At 39.4% G+C, this 14266-nt stretch overlaps 1 protein-coding gene across 3 annotated transcripts in view; it reads right to left on the bottom strand.

Moving 5' to 3' along the window:
* LOC122656792 (putative RNA-binding protein Luc7-like 2) overlaps positions 1-14266 on the bottom strand; it is a 64045-nt gene that overhangs the window by 26808 nt on the left and 22971 nt on the right. The window contains exons 9-11 of one of the 3 annotated variants that reach the window (XR_006332165.1): positions 4701-4759; positions 4523-4571; positions 4285-4366 (exon numbers count right to left, since the gene is read on the bottom strand). Coding sequence is in view for 1 of the 3 variants with exons in the window: in XM_043851443.1 (XP_043707378.1) it covers positions 4285-4366; positions 4701-4759 (141 nt within the window). In the remaining 2 variants the exon portion in view is untranslated. The remainder of the gene's footprint in view (positions 1-4284; positions 4367-4522; positions 4572-4700; positions 4760-14266) is intronic. The other 2 variants (XR_006332166.1, XM_043851443.1) reach the window with 2 other exon arrangements.

The raw sequence follows: 14266 nt of genomic DNA, 5'->3' as shown, positions 1-14266 counted from the left end.
GGGTAGTCTCGCACCCAAAAAGGATATCGTTGCTATGATCCTATCTCACTCGTTAGCAGTTTGTTAGTGTTGATGTTACAAGGTTTTGGTGTTTTTGTTCCTGACTTGGGACCTGCCTCACCTAGTCCTCCAAATGTTCCTCAATTAATTCCTTCTGAATATTCTGCTTCCAAATCCACGAGTACCATTACAGGTATACAAGCGTTGTCCCAAGACATCACAGCCAGTTGCAGCCCCTTCTCACCTCTCCCAATCCGATTCTTTGTCTAGAGTTTCTTCAACTGATGACTTGCATATTGCCCTACGGAAAGGTACTTGTTCCAGTACCTGGAAATCTTTGGTTACCTATCCTATTATTAATTATGTTTCTATTTCAATCTTCCTACTGCCCTTCATACTTTTGCCTTCTCTTTGATTTCCAACTCTATTCCTACCAAATATCAAAATGCTTTATCTCACCCTGGGTGGAAGTCTGCTATGGACGTGGAAATTGATGCCTTGCTTTCTTGCAAGACATGGAATTAGGTATACCTACCTCCAGGTAAGGACATTGTGTGCTGTCGTTGGGTGTACACCATTAAGCATAACCCTGAAACATCTGTTGACCAACTAAAAGACCATTTGGTTGCTAAAGGCAATATTAAAACCTACAGAGTTGACTATTTTGATACCTTCTTTCCTATTGCTCGCCTGAACTCTTCAGCTGTTAATCTTGATTGGCCACTTTTGCAACTAGACATCAAGAATGCTTTCTGTATGGCGATTTGCATGAGGAGATCTATATGGAGCAACCTCAGGTATGTTGTTGCTCAGGGGGAGAATGCACAGAAAGTTTGTAGGTTTAACAAAGCAATTTATGGGTTGAAACAGCCCCTGAGAGCTTGGTTTGATAAATTTAGCAAAGTCGTTGTTAGTAATGGTTTTTCTCAATGTTAGTCTGACCATTCAATGTTTGTTCGTCATCTCTCAAGTGGTTGTGCTGGTTGTTTATGTTGATGATATTATACTCTGGCAATGACTTGTCTGGAGTTGACAAGGTTACGTGTTACAACAGCACTGCCAGATGAAACGTTTTGGAGTTCTTAGATATTTTTTTGATATTGAGGTCATTCGCAGCAGGAAAGGTCTTAGTTTATCTCAGAGAAAATATGGTATTGATCTTCTGAGTGAGACGAGGATGTTAGGCTCTTGAAGATACTCATGTATCCTCATATAAAACTTGGAACTTCTGATAACAAGGAGTTTGCAGACAAACATTAGTATCGGAGGTTACCCGGCAAACTCATATATCTTACTGTTTCTCAACCTGATATACTTTTTATTGTTGGAGTGATTAGTCAATTCATGGAAAAGCCTAAACAGACTCATTAGGAGGCAGTACGTCGCATGTTAAGGTATCTTAAGGGTGCCCTAGGAAAAGGACTTATTTATCGCCGTCATGGTCACACCAATATTGCTGGTTATTCTAATGTGATGCTGCAGCTGAGTTAATGTGGCTTAAATCCTAGATCCTTTGTTCAAGAACTTGGTTTTTTGGTCAGTGGGCATATGGAAATGACATTAGGAGAAGTGAGGAAAGACATGCATAGCTTAGGCCTTGTATCAAGAATGACCTCAAATATAGATGATTGGAAGGCAAGGATCCATACCGCTGACCTCATTTAGTTGGGATAAGGCTGAGTTGTTGTTGTAGGCATATGGAAATGTTCTATGATAATAAAGCAACCATTTATGTTGCTTGTAATCCAGTCTTCCACAAGAAAACCAAATACGTTGAAGTGGACTGTCATTTTGCCCGAGATGCAATGATGATGAAATTGATTTCTACTCTGTTTGTTAATTCTGGTGATCAACTTGGAGACTTATTTCCCAAGGGCTTGTTTCGAAGTGTATTTCTCTAAGGGTGTTCCAAGCTGGGCATGAACGATATCTATGCTCCAGCTTGAGGGGAAGTGCTACGAGAAATTAATTATGGCAGAGATATTTTTTTATCATTAAGTTCGTAATTCTGTTCTTATGTGTAAATTACACAACTTACATCATCTTCATTGTAAATCTGACCTTTTATTATTAATGTAAATTCTCCCCCACCCATGACTAGAGAGTATTCAAATTCTCTCTAGTCGTGGGGTGTTCTCTCCACTCTCTCCTCTCTCCTCTCTTCTCTTACTCTACTCTTCGATCTTCTACTTCCCTTCTTTCTTTCTTCATGTGCAGGTACTGATCTCAAGTTTCAATACTGTCACAGTAACCTTATTTTTTATTGTACTTTGTCATATTACCAAAAGTTATTCAAGTCGGATAAAAAGGGTATTCAAAATTTGAAAGTGACTTTCCATTGTATCTTTCTCAAGAGCATTCATTGTCTAGCACATTTTTCGAGTACACGTGAAATGATAGGCATTTATCCTCAAAGGGCAAAAAAAGTAAGGTAACAACTTTTTTACACTTTCGAGTACACATGTGAAATGATAGGCTTTTACCCCATTTAGCAGAGATGTTCCTGACTTGCTGGCTTTGCCTCTTTCCTCTTACTTTCATCTCTCTTCTTTCTTTTTTTTCTTTTTCTTGTTATTTTCCATCTTTCATTTGTCAATTTCCCTTTTTCATATTTCTCACGTAACCCCTCTTTCCCTATATCTTCAACCCCCCCCCCTTTTTTTGTTGTTTAGACCTCAGTTTTACCAATTTTGTTTTGTTTGGATCCATGTAGCCGACCCCATTAAGTTGAGATAAGGCTGTGTTTGTTGTTGTTATACTAAAAAGGCAAAAAAAGTAAGGTTACAACTTCTTTTTCACCAACTTTGGTTACAACAAGATTTTTGAAAGCCTATCCAGAATCACAAAGTTAGAGGGCGGACCTTGGCACAACGGTAAGGTTGCTCCATCGCGACCTAGTGGTCATGGGTTCGAGTCGGGAAACAGCCTTTCCCTTGAAGCGGAGGAAGTTTGCGTACATTATGACCCTCGATATATATATATATATATTGGCAAATAAAATAAAATTTTGAAATGCAAAAACCTTAGCGATATAGACATTATAATTAGGAAAAAACTGTTTTCCACAGCCTTCTTTAGGAAAGCCTTTCAAAACAGTCCACTATTTTGAGCCACATGGACAGATGATGCAGCAATTCTAACAGTTGGATATTGTTTAGCCATCTGTCAAATTTCATACACAAATTCAAGTGAATATCCTCCTACATATGGTCATGCATGATGCATGCCTAAAGTACTCCAACCACTAGTATGCACTCTCCCATGGCCTATGGATTTTTTCAAAGCACTAATTTGCAACCTGGCAAACTTTGTTTGCACTGAAACTTCACATTAGAGCAGAAGAGCTAGGGATCTACCTGTCCACACGATTTGAGCCCCATCTGATTTGGCCATGTGGTAGATTTTAGGGCGATAGGAAAGGCTTACTAAATAGACCGTGTGGGAAAACTCTCCCCAACTAATTGGTAAGATAGCTATTGAAGTACTGTTCACGTAACACTGTTCGTGAACAGTGTTACGTGAATAGCATATAATCTCAACTGGCTACGCAAGATGGTCTTCGACAATCTGATTCATAAACTAGCAAAGTATTTTCCCAGAACTTTCTTAGGGACTTCCTATTACCTTACCTTCATGACAGCTGTGCATTCAAATTACAGGACAGTTTAAGCCTCTCTTTGAAGACTATTTCTAATTTTTCATGGAACTTTGTGCAGACAAAACTGACAAGGAGAACCATGACATAATCCCCTTTTGCCAGAGAAACATGATGTGGTACCCTTTTGCCTGTTTCTTCCTTGACAAGAGCTTTGATCAGTAAGAAACTCCTAAAAAATTCAAAAAACGAGGAAACTGATATTATGGATATAGCAGTGTTCTACTGAGATCAGAAAACTCCACAGATGGTATACTAACTCAGACTCTCTATGGGAAAATGCGAAACATTATACCAGCACCTGAATCAACAACTTCAGAGTTCGAACTTAAAAAGGCCCAAAAACAAAATAGGTCCAAAAAAAAACTGAAACAAAGATATCCTACCTAGACAGCATGCATTAGATCTTATGTGTGTTTGTCACATCTATGTTGTAACTATAGAAACTATCTAGTTAACTGAAATGATTAAAAGCACTGATTCATAAAGATATGAAGACAAATACCTCAATTTATTTGGCAGAATGATTTTGGGTAATTGAGAGAGACCTTTCCGTACTCTTATATTGGACCATAATGGGAAAAGGTGGAAAAGAAATTCAATATAAAAGATAGACTTCTTTATCTCACCTGAAGTTCGGCCAACTTCTCACGGATTTGCATATAGCCCAAGTGAAGCTTTCCCCCAAAATGATCAGCCAAACGACGGTCACTGAAAATTTCACAGAAATTTAAATATCTCAGTACAAAGCGTTCACAATCATTTGGACAGATCTCATGATAATTTATTTGAAAAATTAAAGTACAACAGTGACCCCATAAGTTTTAATTCTATATAATCTACAAGCATTAAACAGAAAACACGCACATTCTTTAGCTGCAAAAGTAATCCTCGTAAAACTGGGCCCAAAAGCCTGCTGGTGACAAGGAGGTATAATACGCCAGGTCAAAAGCTGAAGTACTTGAAACCCATAACACTGCTCCTTCGTTGCCCTCAGACAAGCTAACATGACATAGTTCTAGCAATGACAGAAACAGAAGTTTACCTGTCATATACGCTCAGGAATGCTCCACAAATGTCACATACACGTAGCTTCTGATCAGTCTGCAAACAATCCAAGATAACAATGAGAGAATTGCTAAGTTTAAATATATGATACTGCATAAAATATTTATCCAACACTCACATTTAGCTTCTGGAAATTTTCTAGATTGACAGATTGGGCTGAAAGGCCCTAAGATCAGATAACCAATAGCCACAAAAAACAATTTCTTTTAATCCAAAGTTGAGATGAGATCAAAGTTCAACACATGGCTAATCCAAAATTTGACCAGCTTAGTCCTCCACAAACTCAAATAATGTAATATGAAGGTAAAGGTTCCTCACAGGGTAGTAGTGGTGGTAGTATAGGCCAAATGTTCAAGGCATAATTGTCACGGCGTCTAGGCGACCCAAGGCATTGGAGGGGGCCTGGACGCAAGGCAACACCAACAAGGTGACCAAAATGCTTGCCAATACGACAAAGACAACGCTAGTTGTCAAGGTGCCTGGATGCCAAGGTAGTCAGCTAGGCAACGCCTCAACAACTATGGTTCATGGTAAAGGTGCAAGTTTGACCCTGTCGGCTAGAGCCCGCACTGAGCCCGAATAGGGCCTGGGCTGAGACACCCTAGCTCTGAGGGTGGGTCAGGGCTGGGAATTTCTGGCCCTGAGTCAGGGTCAGGGTCAGGCCAGGGTTGAGGCCTCGGGCTGAGCCCAGCCCGGCCCCGTCTTCCACCTCTTCTCCTCCCCGGCCTGGCCCAGCCCCTGCATCTCCCCTCCCCCTCCCCATGGTCAAGGCCAATCGGGGTCAGCCCGGCCTGGCCCTGAGGGTGGGTCAGGGTTGGATTTTTCAGGCCTGAGTCAGGGCCGGGCCTGGGCCCAGCTAAGAGGACTCAGGCTTGGGCTGGGGTTTTAAAAAGCCCAGCCCAACCCGACCCTGTTGCAGCCCTACTTCATGGTGTGCCATTTGGCTGAGATATGATATGGGACTAAACCCATGTTGCAGACCAGAATTATGTTTTTCTGCTTCAGGCCCTAATGTCGGCCCGGTTTAAATTTGAGCAACAATTTAATATAGGCTTGGATTGGACCTTAATATTTGGGTTGTTTTTTTGTAATGGACTGAAATATAAAGCCAAATAGAGGGGGTCTTAAGGGTGCACGAAAATCATTATTTTATTTGTGGGTCCATGTATAGAATCCAAATCTAGGAAGTTATCTAAGGTAAGAGTCATATTGTAAGTTATTTTAGGCTAGTAAGAGTTTTATTAACTTTGATTGTTTAATTAGAGTAGGAGAGTGTTAAGAGTCCTTATTGGAGTCTATTATATATATATATAACCAACACCCCACGATTTATGGTGATCTAGAATGGGTTAGTTTTGTTGGTACTTGCCTGGTGTGGCTTACTCTCTCTCTCCCTCTCATTTTCCCTGCTCATGAGCTGACACTCTCTCTCCCTCTCTCTAAATCTGGTAAGCAATTTCTTCTCCTAAGATTAAGATCTCTTCTCCCTTCTTGCTCTCCTAATTTATCTCTCCATGCGTCGGACTGCTCACAAGATTTCTCTTCTTTCCCTCCCCATCAACCTAATCTGCTAGAAAATATGTTCTTACCTATTAATGTCCATAGTTGTCACGGAGACAAGGCGACCCAAAGCAGTGGCCAAAAACCTTGTCGCCTACGCACATACAAAGGGGGGTTACATGTAAAATATGAGATTACAAGGGGTTACATGTAAAATATGAGATTACAGGGGTTACATGTAAATTATGAGATTAAGGGGGGATTACATGTAAAATATGAGATTTTAATACTGGAAGAGTTCTCTGTGAGGAAGCGTAGCCCCTGTGCGCACCGGGGGGGCCAATGGGAGCATGCGCAGAAGCATTAACAAGTTGGGCATTTCCACCTTTCATGGGAGCAAGGCGGTCATTTTGCCCCCCTCTGTGTCTGGGAGTAGGGGCCACATTCCTCCACATAAACCATTTCCCCTTTAATATTGTTGGGTGCAATTTTTTTAGGGTTTAGACGTAAAGTAAGGGATTTTGGTCTTTTGATTCATTTTCTAACATTTGCATTTGCTTGTATACATAACTTTGGATTGCATGAAAAAAAAAAGAGATTATTTAAGGTATATAGGCTCAATCATAAATAAAGAAGGTGATATAGGAGATGATGTTTCACAAAGAATTAAAATAAGATGGATGAAGTGGAGAAGTGCATCTGGAGTGTTGTGTGATCGATGTATTCCTTTAAAACTTTTAAGGAAAATTTTATAGGACAGTCATACGATTGGCTATGATGTATGGTGCGGAATGTTGGGCAGTTAAAAAGCATCATGCAGATAAACTCAGTGTAGTGGAGATAAGGTTGTTGAGATGGATGTGTGGCAAAACTAGGAAAGGTAAAAAGTAAGGAATGATCATATTAGAGCTGATTTGGGAGTAGCTCCAAATCTCCAATACATGATAAGCTACGAAAAAGTCATTTGAGGTGACATGGCCATGTTCAATGGAGGCCTTTGGATGCTCCAGTATGGAGGAGTGATTTGATCCAGATTGAAGGAACTAAAAGAGCCAGCAGACCTAAAATGACCCTAGGAGAAGTGGTGAGGAAAGACATACATAGCTTAGGCCTTGTGTCAAGTATGACCTTGAATAGAGCTGATTAGAGGGCAAGGATCCATGTAGCCAACCCCATTTAGTTGGGATAAGGCAGAATTGTTTTTTTTTGTCGTTGTTGACTTGTTGTACAGAATTTTCATATAGTGCACTACATGGAATCATGCATTTCATTAAAAAAAAAACAAAACATAAAGAGAAGAAACGAGGGCAGAGCAAAGCAAAATTGAAGTTTTGAAACCCTCGAGTCTTCTCCCCACAACTCTGCCAGCTTCTCCCGTGCAACTCCAATTCCGGTGATGGACAAGACTGAGACTCTGGCAATTCTCTTTTCTTTTCTTCGGTTTTTTTCCCTTTTTTTATAGGTAATATAGGAATTTGATTAGTAATAAGAAATTTTACAATTTTTGATAAACACAATGAGTGGCATCATTTTGGACAAAACTAACCAAATCAAAGGAGAATCACTAGGGCTAATAAATAATTCCTCTTCGGTAGAAGAAAGGCAAGCAATATAGTCCGCAGACTGGTTCACATCTCTCCAAAAATGCTGAAACTCTACAGATTCAAACCAGTCAACCAAATGTGAAATAACACTATAACAGTCCTCAAGTACAAGACACCCCCCCCCACACACACAGGCAATGGACCTTGCCCTCAAGGACACCCACCACCACCTTAATGTCAGAACGGACTGAGACCCTCCGGAACCCTTTTTCCTTGCACAGCATCAATCCTCTATAGATCGCTAAAATCACCATAGACAAAATAGATCAGTACTCCCCCTCCCGACGTAGGCAAAGATGGGAAAACCATCGGAATATCTAGCAATACCCCCATAAGATCCCCTATCCTGATGAAGTAAACTGTCACAGTAAAGAGCAGTAGTTACCATTCATGGGACTTGCCCAAGAACCAGTTCTTGGAATATTTTAGAATATTTTAGTAATCCGCCTACAACCCCATTTTCTTGCCAAAAAATTATTACTTGAATTCTCCACTCGTAGCAAATTCAGAGACCAACATTGGTCCACAAAATCTGCTCTAATATCATTTACAATCATGGGTCTTGTTCTGGTCTTGTTCAGAAACAGCCTAAAATTTCTTTCCAGCTAAATGTGAGAAAGTGTAGCACAAAAAGCAAGCTTATTAAGTAAAAGCCATAGAATCAGGACACCTGAACTCCTCTGCTACCAGCATAGGCTCATTGACCAGGTTCTATCTTTGACGTATCGAACTAGAACAAAGCCCTCAAATCTCCTCCCAGATGAGAGAAGTAAAACTGCACTGAAAGAACAGGCGGTCCCTACTCTCCATACCAGCCCAGCAGAAACAATAATATGGAGCAACCTTTATATTTCTTCTATTCAACTGATCTTTAGTAGGTAAAGCGTCAACAAACACCTCCAAGCAGAAAAGGACTGCCTCTTTTCTTTCTTGCAACTCTGGCAGCGGTGGCTTCCGCTACAATTTCAGAAGCAGTGGCTGCAGCTGCTGCAACTTCTCAACTCCTATTTTCCCTATTTTTCTTCCTCCCTTTCAATTTTCCTCCATTTTCCCTGATTTTCTCCCCCCCCCCCTTTTCCCCCTTTCAAGAAAGGATTTTGGGACCTATGCGCCTAGACAATAAAACGGCTGGTTGCTTTGCCCCCAGAAATCCGTTTGGATGCCAATATGCCATCTAAGCAACACCTTGACTACTATGTTACCATCGACCACCCTTTTCAATTAGTTCAATCTCGATTAATTGGACTATTTAAGTTTTGTTTTATTTATGGAAATTATCCTTGAAATTTAGTAGCCAAATCTGACTCTTAATTCTTAGATCAGATGTGGACCATATCAGGATCTCTTCTGTTTCACTAGTGGGACCAATCAGATCTGATCAAAACTGAATCAGGCCCACATGGACTACTTTTCTGGAGTTATGGTCTATGTAATTAAGTAAGGTTTTATTAAATAATATAAACAGCTAAAGGGATTGGTGTTATGGTTTAGTCATTAAGGTTTATTAAACAATATAAATGGCTAAAAGTATCTTGTTATGAGATCAATAAATTAGTAGTTAGATTCAGTCAAGAATGTATTTTGGCGAAAATTTGTAATTAAGGGTACCAGATGAGGTTATTTTTGTAATTTGAGTTTGGGAAAAGTTTTTATTTTTCAGTAATTAGTTACCTAAAACACAAGTAACTAGTTTCTTAAAGCACAAACAATACTTGAAGCATACATAACTTGGACTATATATACATGCAATGTTTTTCTGTTCGGAAGCTACAAGATCCGACTCAATTTATTGTAATCAAAGTTAGCATGTTGGTTAACTGTATTCTGAAACACTGAAAAAAACATTGGCTAATCAAATTATCTATCGAGTCTTAAAGTCTAATTCTTTTCCATAATCTAAAGAGAGGAGTTGAAATTACTATTGATATTCATAGAACAAGTGTTTATTGAAGGAATTAAGTTATTACTACTAAACACAAAAAAAAAAATTGCAATTCTAGAAGAATTGATGAATGAAATTTCTCTATCTTGTGTGCTATAGCCGTGTGAATTCATAGGCTATTACCACAGCTTCATCAATCTGTGGAACAGTTTCTTTTCTCCATTAATCTTCAATCAAAACAACACCAAAATGCCATCCTAGCCTTCTTCCTTCAACCCCTTCATCAACATCAAAACCCTCACTAATTTCACCTCAAACCCTAATTTTTTCTTTGCTAACTATACTGTCCCAAACTAAAACACCAAGCCTTCTCCTCCTTCTAACAAAGCCTAGGGTTAGTTGGGAGTTCCCTTGAGGGACTATTTCATAGTAAAAATCATGTTCCACATCAATTCATATCAGAGCTTTGAAAGAAGACCCTGTCTACAAGGAGCAGACAGACCTAGGGATAAGCTGACTGATCATCAATGAGATGAATTGCATCTTTGACTTTCAGATAAGTTAGAACAGTTCAACAAAAGGTTTTAACAACCTAAAACTAAAAGGCAGAAAGGTGATGTGATTTGTGCTACTGGTGCTACTTGTACTTGCACAACGTTGGAAGGAACATACTAATTCAAAATAGTTCCAACACTATCAACAGAAGTAGGTACATGATGTCATTGATGAGCACTGTGATGATAATCCCAATCTCCAATAAGCTTGTCCAGCAAATTTAAAGTGAGGATCTCAGTAAATAACATTATTTATTTTTAAAGGAATATTTTAATATTGAATTTAGAAGCAGGAACAATCCTGATGCCATTCTTTGCATGATCATCCCAATAGCAACCAATTGTAAAGAGATTGTGATTTGGACAAGAATGTTTCAAACTGTTCATTGGATTCTAGCCCATTCCAACTGAAGAATGAACCGGGTTTAGGCTTTGTATCAAGTATGACCTCGAACAGACCTGATTGGAGGGTAAGGATCCATATAGCCGACCCCATTTAGATGGGATAAGGCTGAATAGTAGTTGTTGTCTGGTTTAAAAAAATAATTTTCCCGCAACAAATTTTTGAAAAAAAATTGGGTTAACATGTAATGGGTAGACTTAAAATTAATATGAAGGGTGGCTATGATGGATCTACTATTTTATTTCCCAGCAGAGTATGGGGGTGGGTCAAGTTTTTTGTCATCTTTCGTCGACAACATCTTCTCGTATTTGATCCAACCATTTGTGCTGGCTCCATCCAGTTCCAACCTCAATCATAGTATAAGGTTTCACGAGATTTAGTTTCGATAGGTACCGAAACGAAATCACATGCGATATACAAAAGTATACAAAGTTTCGACCGCGGTAGTATATTTCATTTCGCTGAAATGTTACAAACACTAAGTTTTCGTGTGTCTTGACTGGTTTCGACAAAATACCTCCCAAACTCCTATTTTCTTTGCCTTTTTTTTTGGCCAAATCTCTCCAATACAAGCTTGGAACTAGTACTTGAGCACTAGAGGAATGCAGCAGAAGCAACGATTTGCTGCCCAACAACAAGATTTATGCAAGATCCAAAGTTGGAGGTGATCACTTTTCCCCAAAACTATTTTTTGTAAAAAAAATAGGATCAATACTTGGTTGTTGGCATTCAATTTTTATACGTTAAACATTGTTGACCGTCGATGACTTCATGGAGCTGGATTTTATTTTCTATTTTTAACTATTTTTTATATTTTCTGGATAAAAAAATGATTTTCTTGCAACAAATTTTGGAAAAAATAGGGTTAAATACTTAGTGTTTGGAGGTCATTTTATATATGTTGGACACCGTTGGCCAATCTATGACCTCACGGCATTGGTTTTTTTTTCTATCCAAAAATTAATTATTTTATTTCTGAGATTTTAAAATTATTTTAAAAGTCACAGATATTTCTGAAAAAAAAAATAGGGAAATAATAATTTTTATTTGAAGATTCTTTAAGATTAATGAAAGTATTGTTGTTGTATTTCAAATTGAAAATGATAATTCATGTCTCGTTCCATTATTATTTTTGATAAGTTATGGTATTATTATTTCTAAAAAATTATAAATTATTTTTAATTAAGAAAAAAATATGAGTTAATGGGAACTTTAGGACATAGATATATGATTGTTTTAGAAGTTTGAAATGATGTAGAATAGCTAACAATGCAGGCATTTTTGTTACGTAATAGTGTAACAATTAAGAAGATTGTTGCACAATGGTTGAGGGTAGAGGTGGAGATATAGCATGGAAGCATGGAGATCCTATGGGAAACGATAAGAAAAAGTCAGTGTTGGTATTGTCAGAAGGTGCTAAATTCTAGAGGGGCCACTAGACTGTATATTGGCTAGTGGGTCCCGGGTACAAGGATGTAGCAAAATGCCCCCAAGTTCCTTATGAGGTGCAGCAGGACATGGCTAAGCACTTAAAGGGAGGAAGACTGAAGAAGACCAAAATCCAAAAGGCAAGAAATGAGTTTGATGAGGCAGTGCTAGAGAAACACCCACGGGCTGCCTCTGATGAATCTGACAGTGATTATAGGCTTGAGGACTTAGAGACAGAGGCAGAGTGGAGATAGTTTCAGTAGGCTAGGGCAGATAGCCGAGTCTCACATCAGATGGAGAGGGTTAAGGCTACAAAGATGGGGAAAGGAGCCGGTGCCTCTGGTCTAGAGTAGCAAGATCAGAGGGAAAGCCTGCAGGGGGAAGGAGGAAGAAGCAGAAGCAAGGGGATTTGCCTCTTAGGAGATCACAGAGTGTGAGGGCACCCCCACCACGAGTATAAGATGATCCCATTGAGGTGCTTTAGTAGGATCCTCTAATATATAGGGGCCCAGGATACCAAACCGAGAAGTATAAAGCAAGCCTATGGTAATATGAAAGCGAAACTTGTTGATGTTGTTTCGAAATTCTTATTCTATCATAGCATCCAAGCTAATTTTGCTCAAGGAACATACTACTAGGTCATGCTTGACACTGCAGGGAGGGCTGGCCCAAGAGTGAAGGGGCTCACTCCATAGGAATTGATGAATGTCTATTTTCCCCAATAAAAGGAGTCAGATGAATACATTGACACATCAAAGGGGATATGGAAGAACTATGGAGTGACTGTCATGTGTGATGGTTGGATTGGACCTACTAGACAGTCCATCATCAACTCCAAGGTCTATCGTGATGGTAAGATTGTCTTCCTAAAGTGTGGGGGTGCAACCAAGGAGAAAAAAGATGCAATGTATTTATATAACTTGTTGAAGGAAGTTAAGGAGGAGGTGGAACCACAAAACATTGTCCAAGTGGTGACAAACACCGGAAGTAACTTTAAGAAAGCGGGGAAGAGATTGATGAACAAGCACAGCAGCAAGATCCACCTCTTTTGGACACCATGTGCAGCCCACTGCATTGACCTCATGCTTAAGGACATGGGGAAGAGATCCCTGGTAGCGGATGTGGTCGAGTGGGCAAGACAGGTGACCACATTTGTTTGTAACCCTGGATTTTCTTTATAGATATTGAGCGAGAAGGGTGAAGGAGATTTGGTGAGGCCTGGCATTACTACATTTGCCTCCAACTACATTGCATTAAAGAGCTTTCAGACGAAGATGGTTGTCCCAAGGTCCATGTTTGCTAGAGAGGAGTAGTTTAGTAAGAGAGAGTCGAGTTTGCTAGGGGGTAAAGCAACACAGGCGACCATCTCTAATGACCAGTTATTGCAAGACTTGAAGAAGGTCCTTCTTATATTGGGGCCAGTGGTAAGAGTATTTGAAGATGCAAGACTCAAAGATTCTTCCTACCTTTCCACACTTGTATACTGCTATTGAGTTAATGAAGGACTGTGTGAGAGCTACGATACCTTGAGGTGGGCAGGCGTACCTGAAAAAATTATTAAGGGCCGATGGGGGAAGCACTTGATGTATCCACTACATAGAGCTGGTGAGTTTTATATTTTTAGTTGAAGATACGTAAGTTGATTTACATTCCATTTACATATTCATAAGCACTGAAAAGTTATTTATGTAATTAGCAACATACTATCTCAATCTCAGGTATCGCCTACAAAAGTCGACTTAGGATGGATGAATCACTGCCAGATGCAATGGAAAATGTGGTGGCCAAATTGGAGCCCAATGCAAGTATACGGGCAAAATGCAATAATGCGGTGAGACTTGGTAGTCACTAATTTATAAGGAATGTAATTACTCGATTGTGTTCTAAATTACTAATGAAAGGCATGTTTGAAATGAGTATAAATAAAGAACTTAAGTGATGCTCTTGGGAATTACAGTCGTTCAGCCGCAATGGCTGCTAGAGAATCCGTAGACCCCGGTAGGTCCACTGCATTATGTGCCATCTTGTCCCCATTGAATTCATATACCTATGAATAATCTAAGTATCCTAATGCAAACAAATGGTGTGGGAAATACGTACCTAACTTGAGAAAGATAGTAATCAAGGTGCTCTCTCAAACTTGTTCAGCCTTCGGATGCAAACACACTGGAG

This window comes from Telopea speciosissima, chromosome 3, assembly GCF_018873765.1.
Source record: "Telopea speciosissima isolate NSW1024214 ecotype Mountain lineage chromosome 3, Tspe_v1, whole genome shotgun sequence".
Classification (NCBI taxonomy): domain Eukaryota; kingdom Viridiplantae; phylum Streptophyta; class Magnoliopsida; order Proteales; family Proteaceae; genus Telopea; species Telopea speciosissima.
This window is presented reverse-complemented; position numbering and strand designations above follow the sequence as displayed.